The sequence below is a fragment of the Phoenix dactylifera genome, unplaced genomic scaffold (genome assembly GCF_009389715.1).
Source record: "Phoenix dactylifera cultivar Barhee BC4 unplaced genomic scaffold, palm_55x_up_171113_PBpolish2nd_filt_p 000563F, whole genome shotgun sequence".
NCBI classification, from domain to species: Eukaryota; Viridiplantae; Streptophyta; class Magnoliopsida; order Arecales; family Arecaceae; genus Phoenix; species Phoenix dactylifera.
The window spans coordinates 261,943-278,492 of record NW_024067968.1 but is presented as its reverse complement, the minus strand read 5'-3'; the positions used below and the strand labels follow the sequence as shown (position 1 = coordinate 278,492).

Sequence of the window (16,550 nt, the reverse complement as noted above, 5' to 3'; positions counted from 1 at the left end):
AAATGGTAATTCAATTAACTTAAGCTGTTATTGATCTAATCATTGTAAAAATAGGATACAAACAATCTCCTTTAAACTGTGTTGATGCTATCCAATCCAAACACATGGACTAAGATGGCTGGAGGTATAGGACTTAAAAGTGCGATAGGAAGATTTTTCTTTACTTACATTGCTTACAGAAAATCCATACTTCTTCTTGATTTGATCAATTTCACTAACACTCTCATCTTCGTGATTGTAATTCCCTGAGCTCACCTTTTCATCTCTCTTGGGCTTCAATTTACCTACATTTCACAATGTAAGTCCACACAAAGACCAACCAACCATTGAAGTAATTAACAAAATTAAGAAAATCAAACTCAGAAAAGGACCTCCTACAATTTTATACAATAGTTTTCCCTGTGTTCCTTTTGGTGAGCAAAATAGTAAGCACATCATGCCTTAAGTGTTTTATTCAAAAATTTAGTGTTTTTAAAGAAAAAAACGGTGTACAAAAGTTAAACTGAAAAAAGAGATACTAGCGAAAAAAAGACAATCAAATGTGACTGGAAATTAAACTGACGAAGACAATGAAGAATGCTGGATATAAACAAATCGAAATATTAGCATACTACAAACCTTTGAGGGCCTGAAATTTCTTGCCCAACTTCTGCTTATTTAAAACTGCAAAGCTTCGTCCTTTATGTTTCACTTTAGTATCATCAAGGTCAATATCTTCTTCAAAAACAGAAAACAGAGATGATTTAGATATGGATATCAATGCCCTTCACAAAGCACAACATAAGAGAGAAATAGTGATGTTTACCTATATCCAGCTCAACATCTTCACCATCTTTTGTTAAGCTATCTCTTCTCTCAATATCTGGGGAGAAATTAGCTGTTGAAAATATGGCAGAGAGTTCTTCAGAGGTACTTGCGCTGGGGACTTCAGCCACAATTTCTTGCCTGTGTTTTGTCTTATTCCCTTTCAGGTCTTTGACAATCATGCCAAGTACTCCCTGAATGTCATCACCTCTTAGACATAGAACTGTAGAGATAACAACATCTTCTGTCAAGTTGTATATATTACCTTTTTCTTTTCTTTGTGGGTCTTTGTTAAGGAGGAAATTCCTTCTTGTAGGGCAACAATATCTTTCTCATATACCTGGTTAATATACTCCAGATTCCTGACAAGAATTAGAGAGATCTTTAGGTGGCCAAAAGGAGAGACTTTGATTCAGTTCATCCAAGTCTTGAAGCTTTCTAAGCCTAGAGTGATCTTGGTATGGTTTCTCCCAATTTGCATGAACTTAAAGTGCATGACCAATAAAGTATATAGCCAACAATAATTTTAGTAAATAAGACCTTGATTCATAAAGTTAACTCCCTATATATGGGATATAACTCATTGGTTACAACCTACAAGTTTAGGTACAGTTACGTTACAAACCATTCAATGGATGCTTAAGTCAAAAATTTACTATGATATTGAATATACTGAAAGAAATATCACTTCTTTTCTTAACAAAAGCTTTTTTTTAATACAATCAGTATAAAATTTATTAAGTAATTAGTGAATTGGAGAAGTTAAAAGACACCATAAGTAAGAAAGAAAATAAATAAAGCACTATAAACATATGCAGAAGAGACCAATAAAGAGCTTTACTAGAGTACCTGTACAAGTCCTGATATAAAATCGTGAAAAAGAAAATCTCCTGATCTCCATTAACCTAAATCATATACAGAAATTTCATAAATATGCTTGTCATGCATTCACTACAACTTTTGATTAGTAATCTATCACTTGGTCTTACCATGACAAGTTCTCCATCAGATGAACTGCAAAGTACATTTGGATTCAGATTTGACTTCTGTAAGGAATTTGTGGAACCTAGTATTGATGCCTCCTTTAAGAGGGTTAGATCTGGGAGGGATCTGAAATATCATAATGGGGATATTTAGTTAAATGTCCATAGCTCATTCTAGAAGCAACTTGGTCCATGATGAATGAAAAGAAAAAAAAGACAAGAAAATAAATGTAAAACAGTTAGTTTTGCAAGAAAATTTGGCACTCAAAGGATGCAACAAGTACACATATAAGCAAAGCTGTAAAACCATCAGTAGAATGTGAGAATCTTCTGCAAAGCTTCATGAAAATCAGAAATAAGAATCTATAAGTTACATCATTCTTTGTGTCCATTGTTTCGAAAGGAAAGGGAACTAAAGAGAATATTAGGGCCTGTTTGGTATTGTCGTTATTTTTGTTTTTTTATTTCTCTACAAATTAGTGAAATACCACAAGGAGATTGATGTAGAAGATCGCATTTATATGAAACTTCTGCCCATGGTTTGTCGAACTATGCCAAACCAGCCGGTTTCAGACATACTGTACTGGACCAGTTGGCTACCGACACGGTTCGGTTACATCAGTTCAGTTTATACTGGTTTGCTCCAACCCAAGCACCTTTGCATTTTTTTTATTTGATCGCGGCTTCGCCCATCCCCCTCTCTCGAAACCCTATCCCCGTCCTTGGCACTTGTCGCCACCATAGAGGACTAGTAAGTCTCTCTCCTCTCCATCCCCTCGACAACGACGGCTTCTCCCTCTCTCTCGGCGTCTCTCTCTCCCTCCCTCTCTCTCTCCCTCTCCCTCTCCCTCTCTCTCGGCGTCTCTCTCTCTTCCCCTCGACAATAACTGCCTCTCAACCCTCTCCCTCTCTCTTCCCCTCGACGACAACTGCCTCTCGACCCTATCCCTCTCTCCCTCTGTCGGCCTCTCTCACCCCCTCCCTCTCCATCCCTTCCTCCCTCTCTCTTTCTTTTCCTCTCTCTCCTCCCTTCCCCCTCCCTCTCTGGCTCTCCTTATTACGATACACCTTAGAATAGCACAATATGGATCCGTACCATGCCAAATTAATCGCCAGCCGTTATAATCTCTAGTACCAGTTCGGCGAACCTTGCTTCTGTCATTCCTTGCTTTTGTTTTAACTCTTTGTTAAAAGCAACAAAATCTCTACTTCCAAAAGCTCTGAAGATTTTTCAAACATTTTTTTAAAAAAAGAAGGTGTCATCATACATGTTCTTCAGTCTCTTGGGTTTTAGAAAACAAAAGTAGAAAACAAAACAATACCAAAAAGGGTCCTTGTATAATTGCCAACACATCAGACTTTGGAACTAATTAAAACCCTGCAAATGTCTAATAATGTATGTATTTAAGTCCAGCCTTTCCATATGATCAATAAGACATCCTATTAGTTAAAAAATGGAAGTGCAAAAATTGTAGGCACAAATTTGGAAGAAAACACAGAGACCGGAAGAAAACCTAAGCAATGACTCAATACGCAATGGGACTGTAAGGCCCTTAAACAACCCATCTTCATGGTTATTCACTGGCAATATATTAGTAATATGTGTTACCTATGAACTTTCTTCACATGCCAATCTATGGTTACATCTTCCTTCTACTTTCTTCAAAATTATTCCCACATCCATTACAACAGTATGGCATTCTTTCACAACAATGGCCATGCTTCAAATATGGGCATGGTTTGTATGAAAAAATTTGAACTGTTCCATCCTGATGCATTGACATATCAAACGCTTGTTTACAGAAAAACATGAAAAGGTTTAGCCTCGTCAGCATGTCACCAGGAGTTCCAGGATATGAGACCTCCTATGTTGGCAGGTCATGTCAACAAAAATCACCATCAAGGTATTCTAGATTTTCCACCTAGTCACCACTTTCCATCCTCTACTGTAATTCCCTTCTAAATTTGCCCATCAACTGTCATATTATTATCCTTCAAAAATTTCACTAGTCATTCTATTAAATCTGCAGAATCATTCCTCCTTACCAAAAATCAGACACAAGGAGTGCTCCTAAGAAAAATGCATAAAGAACTTTTATTTACTGATTATTTAGCACATAAGCTGCCAAAGTGCCATTAAGCCAGTGGGTGCCAGCCAGTACTGCTCCACATGCTAGTTCAGCAAAGCTTGGTACCAACCAATACCAAGCCAAGAGACTTCATTCTTTTTTTTTCCTGCTTTTTCTTCCATTATTTCTCAAGTGGTTCAAGAACAACAATCAGCATCCATACATGCCTTTGTTTTTTATTATAAGACATAGTTTGTTGGTTCTATTATTTATTTTTTACTTAAACAAACACCTTAAGAGCTTTGGACAGAAGTTTAGAGCAGTTTAAAGTAAAAAAAACAATCCAAAAAATTTATGTATCTTCCTGAGCTCATGCATGTGATGACACTGACCTGGCATATTATGTAGCACTTAAATCCTTGTATAAAACACATGCCTTGGAAAAATAACAACAACAACAACCACAACCAAAAGTCCACCACGAGATACCTGTCAAGGTGATAACCCAAGGTCCCAAATGTTTACTTCGATGTGAGATTGCCCATTATAAGTTAAACCCAATTTTATATCGATAATACCTATCTGCACAAGGTCTACCAAAATATATTTATTTAATGATATAAATTAACAAGAACAACACTTAGCGTCATGTTGTTTCCTCTGTTATGCTGCTTTTATACTTCACACTTTCTATTAAATGATATAAGAGCATGGTCAAATGCCAAAACCTGTTTTCAGATAAAGAATCCTTTGTCAACCAATTTATCCGCATAAGAGATCATGGATCGCCTATAACCTTAAACATAGTCAACAAACCTAATTCCATCAACTTAAGGTTGGTGGTGATGGATCTCCTTATTCATAGATAATATTCAAGTTTCAAGTGACGCTACAGACAAGACCAGCAAATTTAGGCTGAGAGTCGAACATTTCTTAATGCATGACATTTAGCTCAAGATTGCTAAATTAAGTACTTTTATTTGCTTTGCCCAAATACAAGCCTTGAAATGATTTAATGCTGCCAAGGAAACCTAGTATTATGGAAGTAGATCAAGGTTTTATGTGTCGTGAGAGATATAAGCCCCTCTTCTAGATTCATTAGTAGACAGTTCAATGCAGCCAGGAAAATCTGCTCATCCCAAACTGGAGATAGCTACATTCTTCGTGTGCAGACAATTTAGCCCATGTACATGTGCAACTCTCACCAATGAAAACAATTATAGATTTCTAGATGTAAAGCACCTATCTCTGGAGCATCATCTACAATTAAAGCACAGTAAATATAACAGATACTAATGGGAAAACTCCACCTTATCTCTATTTTGCCGCTGTCAAAGACAAGTATTAGTCCAACATCAGACGAAGGTCCACAGAGAACTGAAGCAAAACAACACGTTCCACTTAATTTTTTCTTGCAACATAACTTCTTAATCCCCTGAGATCACACAAAAATTAGGGCAATAACATTTTAAGCTCCAGTTGCTCCACCTATTAAAATTGTTACACACAAGAATAATAATTACCTGAATTGCATGACTCAAAGAATATAAACGCACGGTATTTTCAGAACAAAGCAACAGTAGCGACTGCTTTGGTGCTGTCTCTTCAAAAGAACTTTCTTTACTTACATGCTGGCCATCTGATATCCACATTCCATCAGGAGATGCATCTGGCCCATTTTTCAGATACCATCCATCAGATACCTTTTTGCATTTTCCAGCCACTTATGTTATAGTATAATGATAGTGGATTTTAAGAACATGGGGAAAAAAGGCTTCTAACTTACCTAGTATTTCCATCAACAAAGCTCTAGAGGGTTTCTTGGTACGAATATAATTAATGCTGAGTGCATTTCCTGTATCTTCTTCAAGAGGGAAAACTGATGAATCTCTCAGCCCTACAAACAGTACATTCTTCTCAGAGCCGTCTTGGCAATACTTTTTAAACTGCAAAGAGATGATGCCACTATAATGTTGACTTGGGATTTGCTTCTGATATAAAACACTGGTTCCTTCCTCATCAATTATCGATACCTGGAAGATATAAATTATAAAATAAATTAAATGAAATATATTTTTTATATGGCATGATACAGAAAAGATGAAAGAGGTGTATTGGAATAGTCAGAATATCAACTAGTTTGAATAGAACTAGTTTCACAAAAATAAATATGACTAGTATAAACAATCATGAAAAAAAATAAAATTCTACAGGAGGTAGATCTCGACTTCCACATCAACTTTACCTTCCGTCATTTCGCCTAATTCTTCACGAATTGAAAGATGCTCAATCAAAATATTTTTTCAAAGGAAACTTTCAGTTTGGCTTGCCTGTTTTGGGGCTCAAATAATGGAATTTCGGCCCGTTTTAACCTCCCAAAAAGTTGATGCTAAGTCATAAATCTCGAAAAGTTACCCAATTTTTTTTAAAAAAATCTTAATCATACATCATATTATCAAATCATGGCCTCCAAAAGTTTGGCTCATGCTTGGCTTTCCAATGTGGCGGATCTAACTCCTGGACCCTATTCAGCCCTACTCAAAGTGGCCAAAGTGGTCCATATTGATTCTGGTGATCCTCCTGGATCAACCTATACAATGCCAAAGAACCCAAATAATATGTTTCGACCAGCCTTTTATGGTGAGGTCCTGGTTTTTATAAATTGTACATAAAATTTCTTTGAACTTTTAAACTATGTGGTGAGCTAACTACTGCACATACTTTAAATGGCATAGTCAACTTTAGGTGCAAAAGAAACATCTGCATTTATCTCCTATTTTTCAAAATGGAGCTAGATACATTTGCTATTTGTGGTGTGATAATGTTGTCATTTTAACCCAACACTCATATCCATAAGGAATTATCAAAAGTTACAGATCAAATAATCTGCTTATATTTGAATAATTATAGAATCCCTCAACAGCCCTATAAACCTAAAATGGCATAAACAACATCATATCATCAAAAGTAGATACACACCAAGAGTTTTCTCCTCCATGTTAGCCGGTTGTGTGAGATGTTACCATGAAGGGTTTAATACCGATTGTTGTAGTAGGTTTGCTACAACTAGAAATCATTTTGCCTTTATGAATTTCATCTCCATGATCCCTATTGGGTAAGGAAGAAGATCTCTAGGTTTAGGATTCAATCTTTGGAATTAAAAAGCTTTAAAAGTTAGGGCTCCATAATTTCAAGCATATTATTTTGTATTTCACATATAACACATAAATAGTAAAAAATATGCATAATCCTCTTCACGGATTTGCCCTTGAATGCTATGCAATGATTAATCTATTCTGTTCTTCTCTTATGGTGGGTTTCCCTCATTTTCTCTCATCAAAAAAGTTTGTAATTCAGATGTTTAATTATCAAAATAGGCATAACATAAGTCTAAAAGCGAAAAAAAGTATAGCTAAAACAATATATGAATATCCAAGCAAGGATTAAATGCCTGGATCATTAAATGCATTAATATAATGTCACTAACCATACATTAGACAACAGTATCATCCTGTATCACCATTTAGATGAAAAGTATTGCCTTCAACAATGTTTAAAATTTAGTTACCAAAAAAACCAATTTTAAAATTTAATTATATGCTGGGGAATATGTAAGTAATCAAAGTTCACTGTACCAACTTAAAAGATATCAGATTATTTGGCCGCATCATTGCTACTTGTTTAGAAAATTCAGATGCAGCATCCTGGCCTTTCTAATGGGAAATCCAAATTTTAAGTATACTTGTGCACCAAGCTTAATAGAATATTCATACTCGACAAAATGAATTGAGATGCTGAACAAGAAGCATGACAAACAATTGTTAAAAACTAACCGGAAAGTCATCTATAGAACTATCATACAACTGGAAATCTGGACAGTCGAGTCTAACTTTTGGAATCCATGTCATATACATTTTCAAACCAGATGAGTCCGATACTCGATCTTTTGTTCTTTTGAGAGATTGGCCTAGAATTTAGGTATTAAAATAACTCTGCAAAGAATTATTTTTCTAAAATCCTTAATGTCATCGAGAAGTTTGGATAAAAAACAAGCATATTGGAAGATCCTAACAAATAATATTTTTAAAATTTTCTTTTATACAATATTTTAAAACTATTTCTAACTAAAATTATTTTTTCTGCATATTACTGTAAGTCCCGTTTTTCCTCTTGCTGAGTCAGACACTTGGACATGTATCTTGTTCATGCATCAGAGTCCATGCAACACTGGAAAGTAGAAGCTCTGATTCAGTTCCATCTCTTACATTCTGAAAGTAACATCCTGGCGTAGGAACAAAACTGTTGTCGAAACTTAACTTTCGATGATGTAACTTACAAGTATCACAACCAGTAGTATGACTGTATACTTTTACAACCTAGCATTAACAAGATTTTAGGTCCGACTTCAACGTGGTTGTCTTGAACAGATATTGAACTGACATAGCAAAACTAGCAGAAAGAGAACAATTAGCAATTCCAGGTACTTATGTTGAAACAGAAGATAGAAACTTATTTACCAGGACAAGAAAGAGAACAAACAGAACTTACAAATCCTTTGTCGGTTCCAATAGCAAAATGTTTGGAATCAGGATTTACACCAATGGTTGTTACAGCTCCTTTAAGTTTGACAGTATGAACTATGTAATTGTCTCCTTGCTTTGCTGATGTATCAAAATGGTGCATGCATAACGTTAAAAGGTTATTCCATCAAAAAGTTATAAAGGAACCTTCTAAGCTCTAGAATAATGAAAAAAAAAATTCTTTGAAGGAGTTCCTTATTCCCTTTTGTTTCATGCAGCAAAAAAAGAGATAAAAAAGGATCATTTTCTGGATGCATATAAATCTTGAATTATGCTCATGACAGCACTAGTTTGTTACAACATGATATATGACATGATCAAGCATCCAATTGCAAAAGGATGAGTAAAACATGCCACAGAAAGAGTCCTTGCATAATAGCAATGTACTGCTTAGCACAATATTTTGTGCATCAATAAAGAGCATTCCTTACGTATTAATACTAGGAGCTTTGAAATTCTAGGCCTAACAAAAGACAGCATGGTAATTTCATTTCCAAGATGACTATTGTTTGAAAACATGAAATGATTAGTCTAAAGTTTCATGCATTAAAAAATTTTCAGTTTGTAAACATAACCTAGATGCTAGTACTAACTGTCTCGACTCTAGAGTATAGACAATCACAATCTCGGGTTAATATCAACTCAAGGGAGCAGTTGGGTGTCTCAACAATACAGGAACAACTTCATGTCTAAAAGATCCATACATCATGAAATAGGAGCATCATATCTTCACCGAAAAGAAATCTAGTACAAAGAGTATGATGCTCAGTTTTGCTTATATGGAATTCATTTAGAAGGTAAGTTATCAATTCTTTAATTTCTTTCTTGAGTCTAGGCGGTTTACTGATCTGTGATTTTCGTTTCATGATTCTCCCAGTATTCAATTTCAACTCCTAAGCCAAGTTTGCCTCCATCCTCCATTGGAGGTTACACGACTTCACAAGCTATTGTAGTGTATTATATTGGAGTCTCCATGCAGCCTATTTCAATGGATGACTAGGATAAAATACTAATCCTTACATCTTTTTAAGATTTATCAAATTTCTAAATGCTAAGCCCAAATTAGTTAAATAACCCTCAAATATAACAAAAAGGCCGAAGACTGGTGAAAAAGATAAGAATACAATGTGAAACCTAGGTTGTTTATCAGAGGAAAGAGCAATAGATAAAAGGTTTGTTATTACACAAATTAATGAATTTTAGCAATTGTTCTTTCTTAAAATAGTCCAATGGAACCGACTATAATTTGAAAGAAATGCAAATACTCAAGGCAACCTGTTTGATCTTTCAGTAATAAATGCCCAAAAGAATACCTTGTAGAAAGGAAAAAATATTTTCCGAAGCCAGTTGCTCTTTTTTGAATATGATGATACAAACCTGTAAAATAGCAAGATGAATACATGTAGACTATAATGCCCTTGTCAAAATCATAAGCCCAAACTAGTTTTCTTATAACCAATAAGGTCATCAACCCACCAGTCCATTCTGATCTCCAGAAACAAGGATATGGGAAGAAACATCAAAATGCAGTGATGTTACTGGCGTAGCACCTGAAGAATTTCCATCTTCACTCTGCTTAAAATTTTGCTGAAGGAAATTAAAAGACAATTTGTCTAATATAGTCATATGGTTTTATTATACTGAATGATTTGCTATCCATATTAGTGGTGATTGTCAGCATACTCTATGTGTTCTACAAATTAATATTTGTAGCTAAGAAATTACCTGCTTTTTTATTGATAAAATTGGAAGTAGAAGGGGGCATGATGCATCCCATATGTTTATAGCTCCATCAAAGTGTCCTGTTATAAGGAGGCTTTTTGTTTTTGAAAATCCACTGAAGCGTGGACTTCCATCCTTTTCCTTCACGCCAATAGAAAGAAGGCGAGAGTATTTCTTGGCAAAAAAAATATGGTCCTACATAGAAAGAAAATAATGCAACTGCATCACCAAGGAGAGTGTAATGATCCACCAAATACAAGCAACAAAGTAAACTAATGCAGTTCATATGTAATACCTCGCTCATAGGAACTGATGAAGCAGGGTTGCAAGTATACAGTCTTGCGATGGTGATTCCTGAATCACCAAATGGTAATTTCACCATTAACTGGTTTGGGAGCGTTGGTGATGATTTAGATTGGGACTTTAGCAGATAATGTTCAATCTCTGAATCATTGTAGAGACATAAGCGACCTGATTTTAACAAGAGGACAAGAGCATTTTCCTTGTGTTTATTCTGGTCACTGAAGCCTGAAATAAGTTCCATTGCAAGACAAGCTTCAGTCAAAGGAAGCATCAACTTGATTGTCCGAGATTCACAGTTGTCATTGAGAATTATGACCTACAGGTCATAATAAACTTATTAGGAAATAAAGAAAAAGAAAAAGAAAAACAAGTGAAAACATCTGCTCAATACATGATGGAATAAAGAAATGAACACAAACACTAAATTTGGGGTAAAAGGACAAGGTAATGACAGCAGGCAGATGTTGCCAATCCTGTAATGGCATACAAAATAACCAGAACTCCAGAAGTCATTAGCCTACTCACTGTTTATTAGATTTGTATAATAAAACATGATCGACTGTAGATTAGAAATATTCTATTAAAGTAACAATGTCTAAGCAAGCCAACAATATGTCATAGCATCTAGTATAATGGTCAATATTCTCTGATTTATATTCTGATAGTAAAGCACAGTAGCAGGAACCATTGCTATTCCACCATTACATAACTAAAAATCCAAACTATGCTAAAAATATATAATGTTATGCTATGGAAATGAATATCCATAAAATGCAACTACAATTTCTGCATAAACAAAATACTGAATATTCTTCATAAGTTGTGTTAAGTCTGATATACATTGTTGACCAATTCCTTTCTGCTTAATCTAACGTGGTAGCAGAGTTCAGGTCGCTAGAGATCATGAGTTCAAATCCACTCCAGGTCAGGTATTTATATAATTCACCTGGTTGTCATCTTTATTTGTTTTAATTGTTGTCTTGATTAGCTTAAGCCTCCACATGCTTGGTCCAAGCCACATGTGATGGAGGGTGTTAGGCATGATATGCATCATTGTCCCATTGCCTATCAGCTTTTGGGCTGAAATGATTCATTTACAAGTTTATGGTAAAAGATAGATATTTATAACAGAAAAAGGAATACTTGAGTGGTGAGACTAGTAACATACTAGTGATATGATGATAATAATTACGACAAACTTGATGGATTCTTACCCATGAGAAGCTAAAGTGTAGCTCGTAAAAAACTAAAAGAAGCAATTTCTGTACCTCTTGTAATATCAAATTTAATAGCAAAATTGCTCTGTTCCATCCTATATATCGTAAAACGACTTTCAAAATTCCATTACTTCCTCACCCTCCAGAAGATCTTATTGAAATTTCTGTCACAAACTTGCAATAGATATGATAGAAATCCAGTCCAACAGAATGAATAAAACTGAATTTTAATATATTTTAAATTGAAAAATTAGAGTAGAGTTGTGAGATTTACACAACCAACCAAACAAACAAATAACAAGTCAGGTAATGCAGAAGCATGATTCAAAATAGGGGGCTTCATATATTTATGAAAAATAAATTGTGCCAAAGTATCAAGTCAGGACTGCTAAAATGGTATCACATATCTTGGTTCATTTTGTGTTCTTCCTATAATACTTTGAGATGTACTAAGATGGTTTAGATAAGAGGCATAGTTAAAGGTATTAGAATATAGACTTTTACCACTGTATCCGTAGTGAAAATCTGCAATTCAGGGTTTAACCGAAAACATTTGGACCTCTGGGTCATTAGTTTGACGGACCCATACGCCCTTTTATCGAGGTTGGTGTAAATTTGATCAAAACATTGTGCAATGACTCTTTGAGTATGATGGTGTCACCTGAAGATCTAATATTTCATTTTTGCAGCATGTTCCAGCTAATCATTAGGCTGAAAAGCATTTTTGGATGTTTTATTTTATTTCAGATAGTTTGAGCAAAACATCACAACATCAGAAGAATACCGTATCAAAGTACAGTACAAGAAAACATAAAACTGAGTTATCAGTTTTGAAAAAGCATACAAAAATACCTAAATACATGTATATATGAAAAAAGGCATTTGAGGTAAGTTATTAATTGTATATATTAGGGTGTTTTTTCAAACTAGAAACCACCATAATTTTATTTAACCAGAAGTGGTCCCTAAGGTTTTATTTAAGAGAACAAATGTCTTCCTCAACACGTCAATGTCAAGTAGGTTTGCAGCACCAAAAAATGTAACTGGAACTAACAATCAGGTGCATTATTTTTCTAAGACTTTGGTTTTAACCTAAAGCTCAGTTTGGAAAATAAACTATTGTATTGCTTCAATTGGACTGATCTGTATCACAGGCTCCTTTCATACTTCATACCTAGCTCCTGCACAACTCCATCTATATTACAAAGACAAAGCCAATGATACCACATTTTTGGTAGAGAAGCTAATGATACCATAGAAAAGTCATTTTCTAAGATAGGATTAAAATCCCACTTCAATAAACTAGTTTTTATATCCATTTTAAAAAAATGAACTTCAACCAGACTAAAGTCCTCAATCTCGGTACTAGGTACCATATTGGTACATTATTAGTTCGATACGATATGGGTTGGTACAATACGGTACGTACCCCATACTAAAACAGCTCTAGAGCCATTTTTTCTCACTTTTTATCTTAATACGGGTTGGTACATATCTCGGTACACTTTGGTATGCCTCGGTATAGATCAATATAGGTCTGTACCAAGCCAAATATGCTTTTCATACTGGTTTCTAAGAAATTTTGATGTACTAGCACATAATGATCCATACTCCATTCTAGCCATATCGCGGTAAACAAACGTATCATGTGTCTATATGGTACTATACATGTTTGTATCACGTGTCTATAATGGTATGATATCTCGATTCTATTATGCCAGCACCAACAAACGTATCATGTGTCTATATGGTACTATACATGTTTGTATAGTATCCATTAGGTCTAGTATTTTAAACCTTGAATCAATTAATTCAGCAAGTATAGATTAACATTTGCAATGCCATCTATTTTCGTTTTCTTTTTTTATTGATATAAGTAGCTTCCCATAAATAAAACCAATGCCAATGACCTTTTATACAAATTCTAGTTTTCAATAAACTTTAAAGAAAATTATACTTTGCCCCTTCGACTTTGCTTGAGTTACCCACCGGCCCCTCCATACAAAAATTTTTAATTAGGGCTGTCAAGTTACTTGGTTGACCCAAACTCATCCTTCCATCCATCTCCATTAACATGGATTCCAAAAATTGCATCGTGTGCCTATCATGTGATGACTTTTAAGGACCAACAGTAAGGTCTCGCATAAGATTCTCAGAGATCTCTACCCACCTCCCATGCCACAACCAAGTAGGAGAAGGAGGCCTCCACACCGAACAGTTCCAATACCTTGAAGTAGTAGATGTACAGCATCATCATCTTCGGCAAGCTGATGAACCAGATCCCATTCTAATTCCCAGTCAACTAGTATTCAACCAAGTTGTGAAGACGAGTTCATACTTGCTGTGCAGGGGTAGAGTACAAGTTTGGGAAGGGGTCGAAGAGGTTCATCTAGGAGATAAGGGATGATGAGTAGTGAGGGCCATATTGGGGATTCAGGTGTTGGGTGGGTGGTGGAAGCTCTGCCAAGCAGCGGCCCACTAGGGAGAGGAAGAGGAGGTCACCAAAGTTGAGGATGCAGCGCCATTGGTGACCAGACAACCCATCTCGGAGGCTAATATATAAATCCATGGGGTAATTTCTAAAACCCATTCACATTGGATATAGTGGTGTTTAATGCACTGATATCAATGGATGGAAATTGTTTGAATTCTGAATATTATGCTCAGCAAGTGTTTGATACTATACCAATCATGAATCAAGAATTTGACAACATGGAATTGCATCATTCTATGCACTCTCAAAAAGGCGATGTTATAGTTGCCTTTAAGCTTATTTAAGATGTGCAATGCTGGATTTGATTCAAGACCCAATGCGTATGCCTTTGGCATTTTGATATCCGTGACATACCCTCCTCATTCGAAGCATGCCTTCTTGACCAAATGCTTGCAAGGAGTGTCCAAGTCCCAATTTTCGAGTGAACTCTATGTCGGTAGAGCCTTGGTTACTGCTTTTGCTAGATTTGGGTTGCTTGATAGAGCTATAGTTTTAAAAGATATTCCTACAAATGAATGTTAGGAATGCTGTATCCAGCTATAAATTCGTTGATGGTTGGAGTGGACAAGCAGAACCTTGGAGCAGTGGAAGTTTTCAGAATAACAAAATATCTGGTTGTGATATAACTGGAGTACAGGGAGCCCATCAATCTGAACCTGCTCCAGGAGAGGTGGTACATAAACATAGCGGTGCAAAAGGTGTGTTCCATTTCACTAGAAAAGGGCTCCAATGGCAATAGAAGGAAGCCAACAACCATTTGGCTCACTTGCTTAAGCTAAAAGCTCAGCCTTTGAGGAAATCAATGTGCTTCAACATAGTAGAGCAGCAAAGACTAATACCTTGAGGCTTTTTCTCAATGACTTTTCTGAATCATCATGACCCACCGAAAGCAAGCTTTGCTGTGAGACAAGCTTAGCCTTCAGTTCAACCCATGATGTCTGAATACTGCACTATGAAGAAGCTAATGCCTCCTTCAAAACATCAACCACTAGCAGAGCCTTAACATTGGCTTTCACTTGGTCCTCCAAGCCAAAGTCAAGAATTTTAGGCCTTTTCTCAATGAATCTCACCATAGCCAGTCTCAATAAGCCCAAGCTCTCAAGAATGCTTGATCACTCTCCCAACTCATGTCGAGTATCTCCACATACTAAGTGAGAATATCTCCTAATTCTCTTCTTGCAACTCCAATTTCAATCAGATAGGCCACTGCTGTGCTCATGATCCCCTCCAATTTGAAGTCAAGCAACTTTGAGTATTGCTCAAGGACCCGAGGTTCATCACCAAGTTTGATCTCTAACCCTACAAGTACTTCACCATGGGTGTGAGATTGACCACCATGCACATGGAGGACTTGTGGGTACCACTCCATGATGGTTGCCTTGCAGATGCCCTACCCCAAATAATCGAGAATGGGGATCATGTTCTTCTTGACACTACAATCAAGGACAAGGTTGCAATTGTTGATGTCCTCTAACGTGAGGCCGAGGGAATGGAGGAAGTCGATGCACTCCTACATGACATCGACGGTGATGGGGAGCTCAAGGCCATCGAGCTTGTCAAGGACGATGCAAAGCCCATGGAGGAACTTATAGATGCAGGTGCTGTTAGCTGTGTGTTTATTCTTCATTTAGAGCAGGCTAGGCCTTAAGCATGTAATTCTCCTTGAAAAATATCCGAAAGATGAAATGATCAACTCTGATAAAGAAGACTTCTAGTTAGTTCATTGGACTGCTCAAGAGGAAAGGCTAGAATTGAGGGATTAGAGTGGAACAATTTTGGTCATGGTTCGTCGTACCGGCCTAAATCGAGTAGTACAGAGCATACCTTACCGTACCGGTTCGGCACTAGTACTTTACCGTACCAGTTCGGTACTTAGTATGGATGGCGTACCAGCGCTCGGTATACCGAAAAGACCTTATACCATACCGACATAGTGCTAGTGTGGCACCGATACGGGGTCCGGTACCGAGACGGTGAACCTTGATTTTGGTAAAGGGCTTTGTGCAAAGGTTGAGAGAAAGGGCATTTATGTCATTTAGAATAGTGTTCTAACAATGTCGAATGGCTAATGCATCAAAGGATGACATTGGATCTAACTTGAGGGAGCCAAGTAAATTTTTTTAAACTAGAGGGGTCTGAGGGAAACTCAAGCAAAATCGAGAGGGTGAAACTATAATTTTTCCTAATCATTTATTTGATAGTTTGTCTCTAAATTAAAAGATGAAATTTATAATAAATTTGGCACATTTTGAACTGCACATATTTATATATACAAAAAAATAAAGGTGGCAATGCTTAACCGTTTAACCTGTTTAACTTATTTCAACCCGTTGTTGATTGAATTAGATTACCTATCTAGTAAAATGGTCAGGTTCGGA

General features: G+C 36.1%; 1 protein-coding gene across 3 annotated transcripts in view; it reads right to left on the bottom strand.

Moving 5' to 3' along the window:
- The window catches only part of LOC103720924, a 34,608-nt gene that overhangs the window by 7,459 nt on the left and 10,599 nt on the right, over positions 1 to 16,550 (bottom strand). Inside the window, exons 9-22 of one of the 3 annotated variants that reach the window (XM_039119502.1) lie at positions 10,454 to 10,777; positions 10,162 to 10,353; positions 9,913 to 10,023; positions 9,750 to 9,813; positions 8,405 to 8,517; positions 5,643 to 5,889; positions 5,380 to 5,525; positions 5,167 to 5,291; positions 1,794 to 1,914; positions 1,654 to 1,709; positions 1,070 to 1,166; positions 806 to 998; positions 619 to 717; positions 169 to 284 (exon numbers count right to left, since the gene is read on the bottom strand). In XM_039119502.1, the coding sequence (XP_038975430.1) occupies positions 169 to 284; positions 619 to 717; positions 806 to 998; positions 1,070 to 1,166; positions 1,654 to 1,709; positions 1,794 to 1,914; positions 5,167 to 5,291; positions 5,380 to 5,525; positions 5,643 to 5,889; positions 8,405 to 8,517; positions 9,750 to 9,813; positions 9,913 to 10,023; positions 10,162 to 10,353; positions 10,454 to 10,777 (2,004 nt within the window). The remainder of the gene's footprint in view (positions 1 to 168; positions 285 to 618; positions 718 to 805; positions 999 to 1,069; positions 1,167 to 1,653; positions 1,710 to 1,793; positions 1,915 to 5,166; positions 5,292 to 5,379; positions 5,526 to 5,642; positions 5,890 to 8,404; positions 8,518 to 9,749; positions 9,814 to 9,912; positions 10,024 to 10,161; positions 10,354 to 10,453; positions 10,778 to 16,550) is intronic. The other 2 variants (XM_039119503.1, XM_017846124.3) reach the window with 2 other exon arrangements.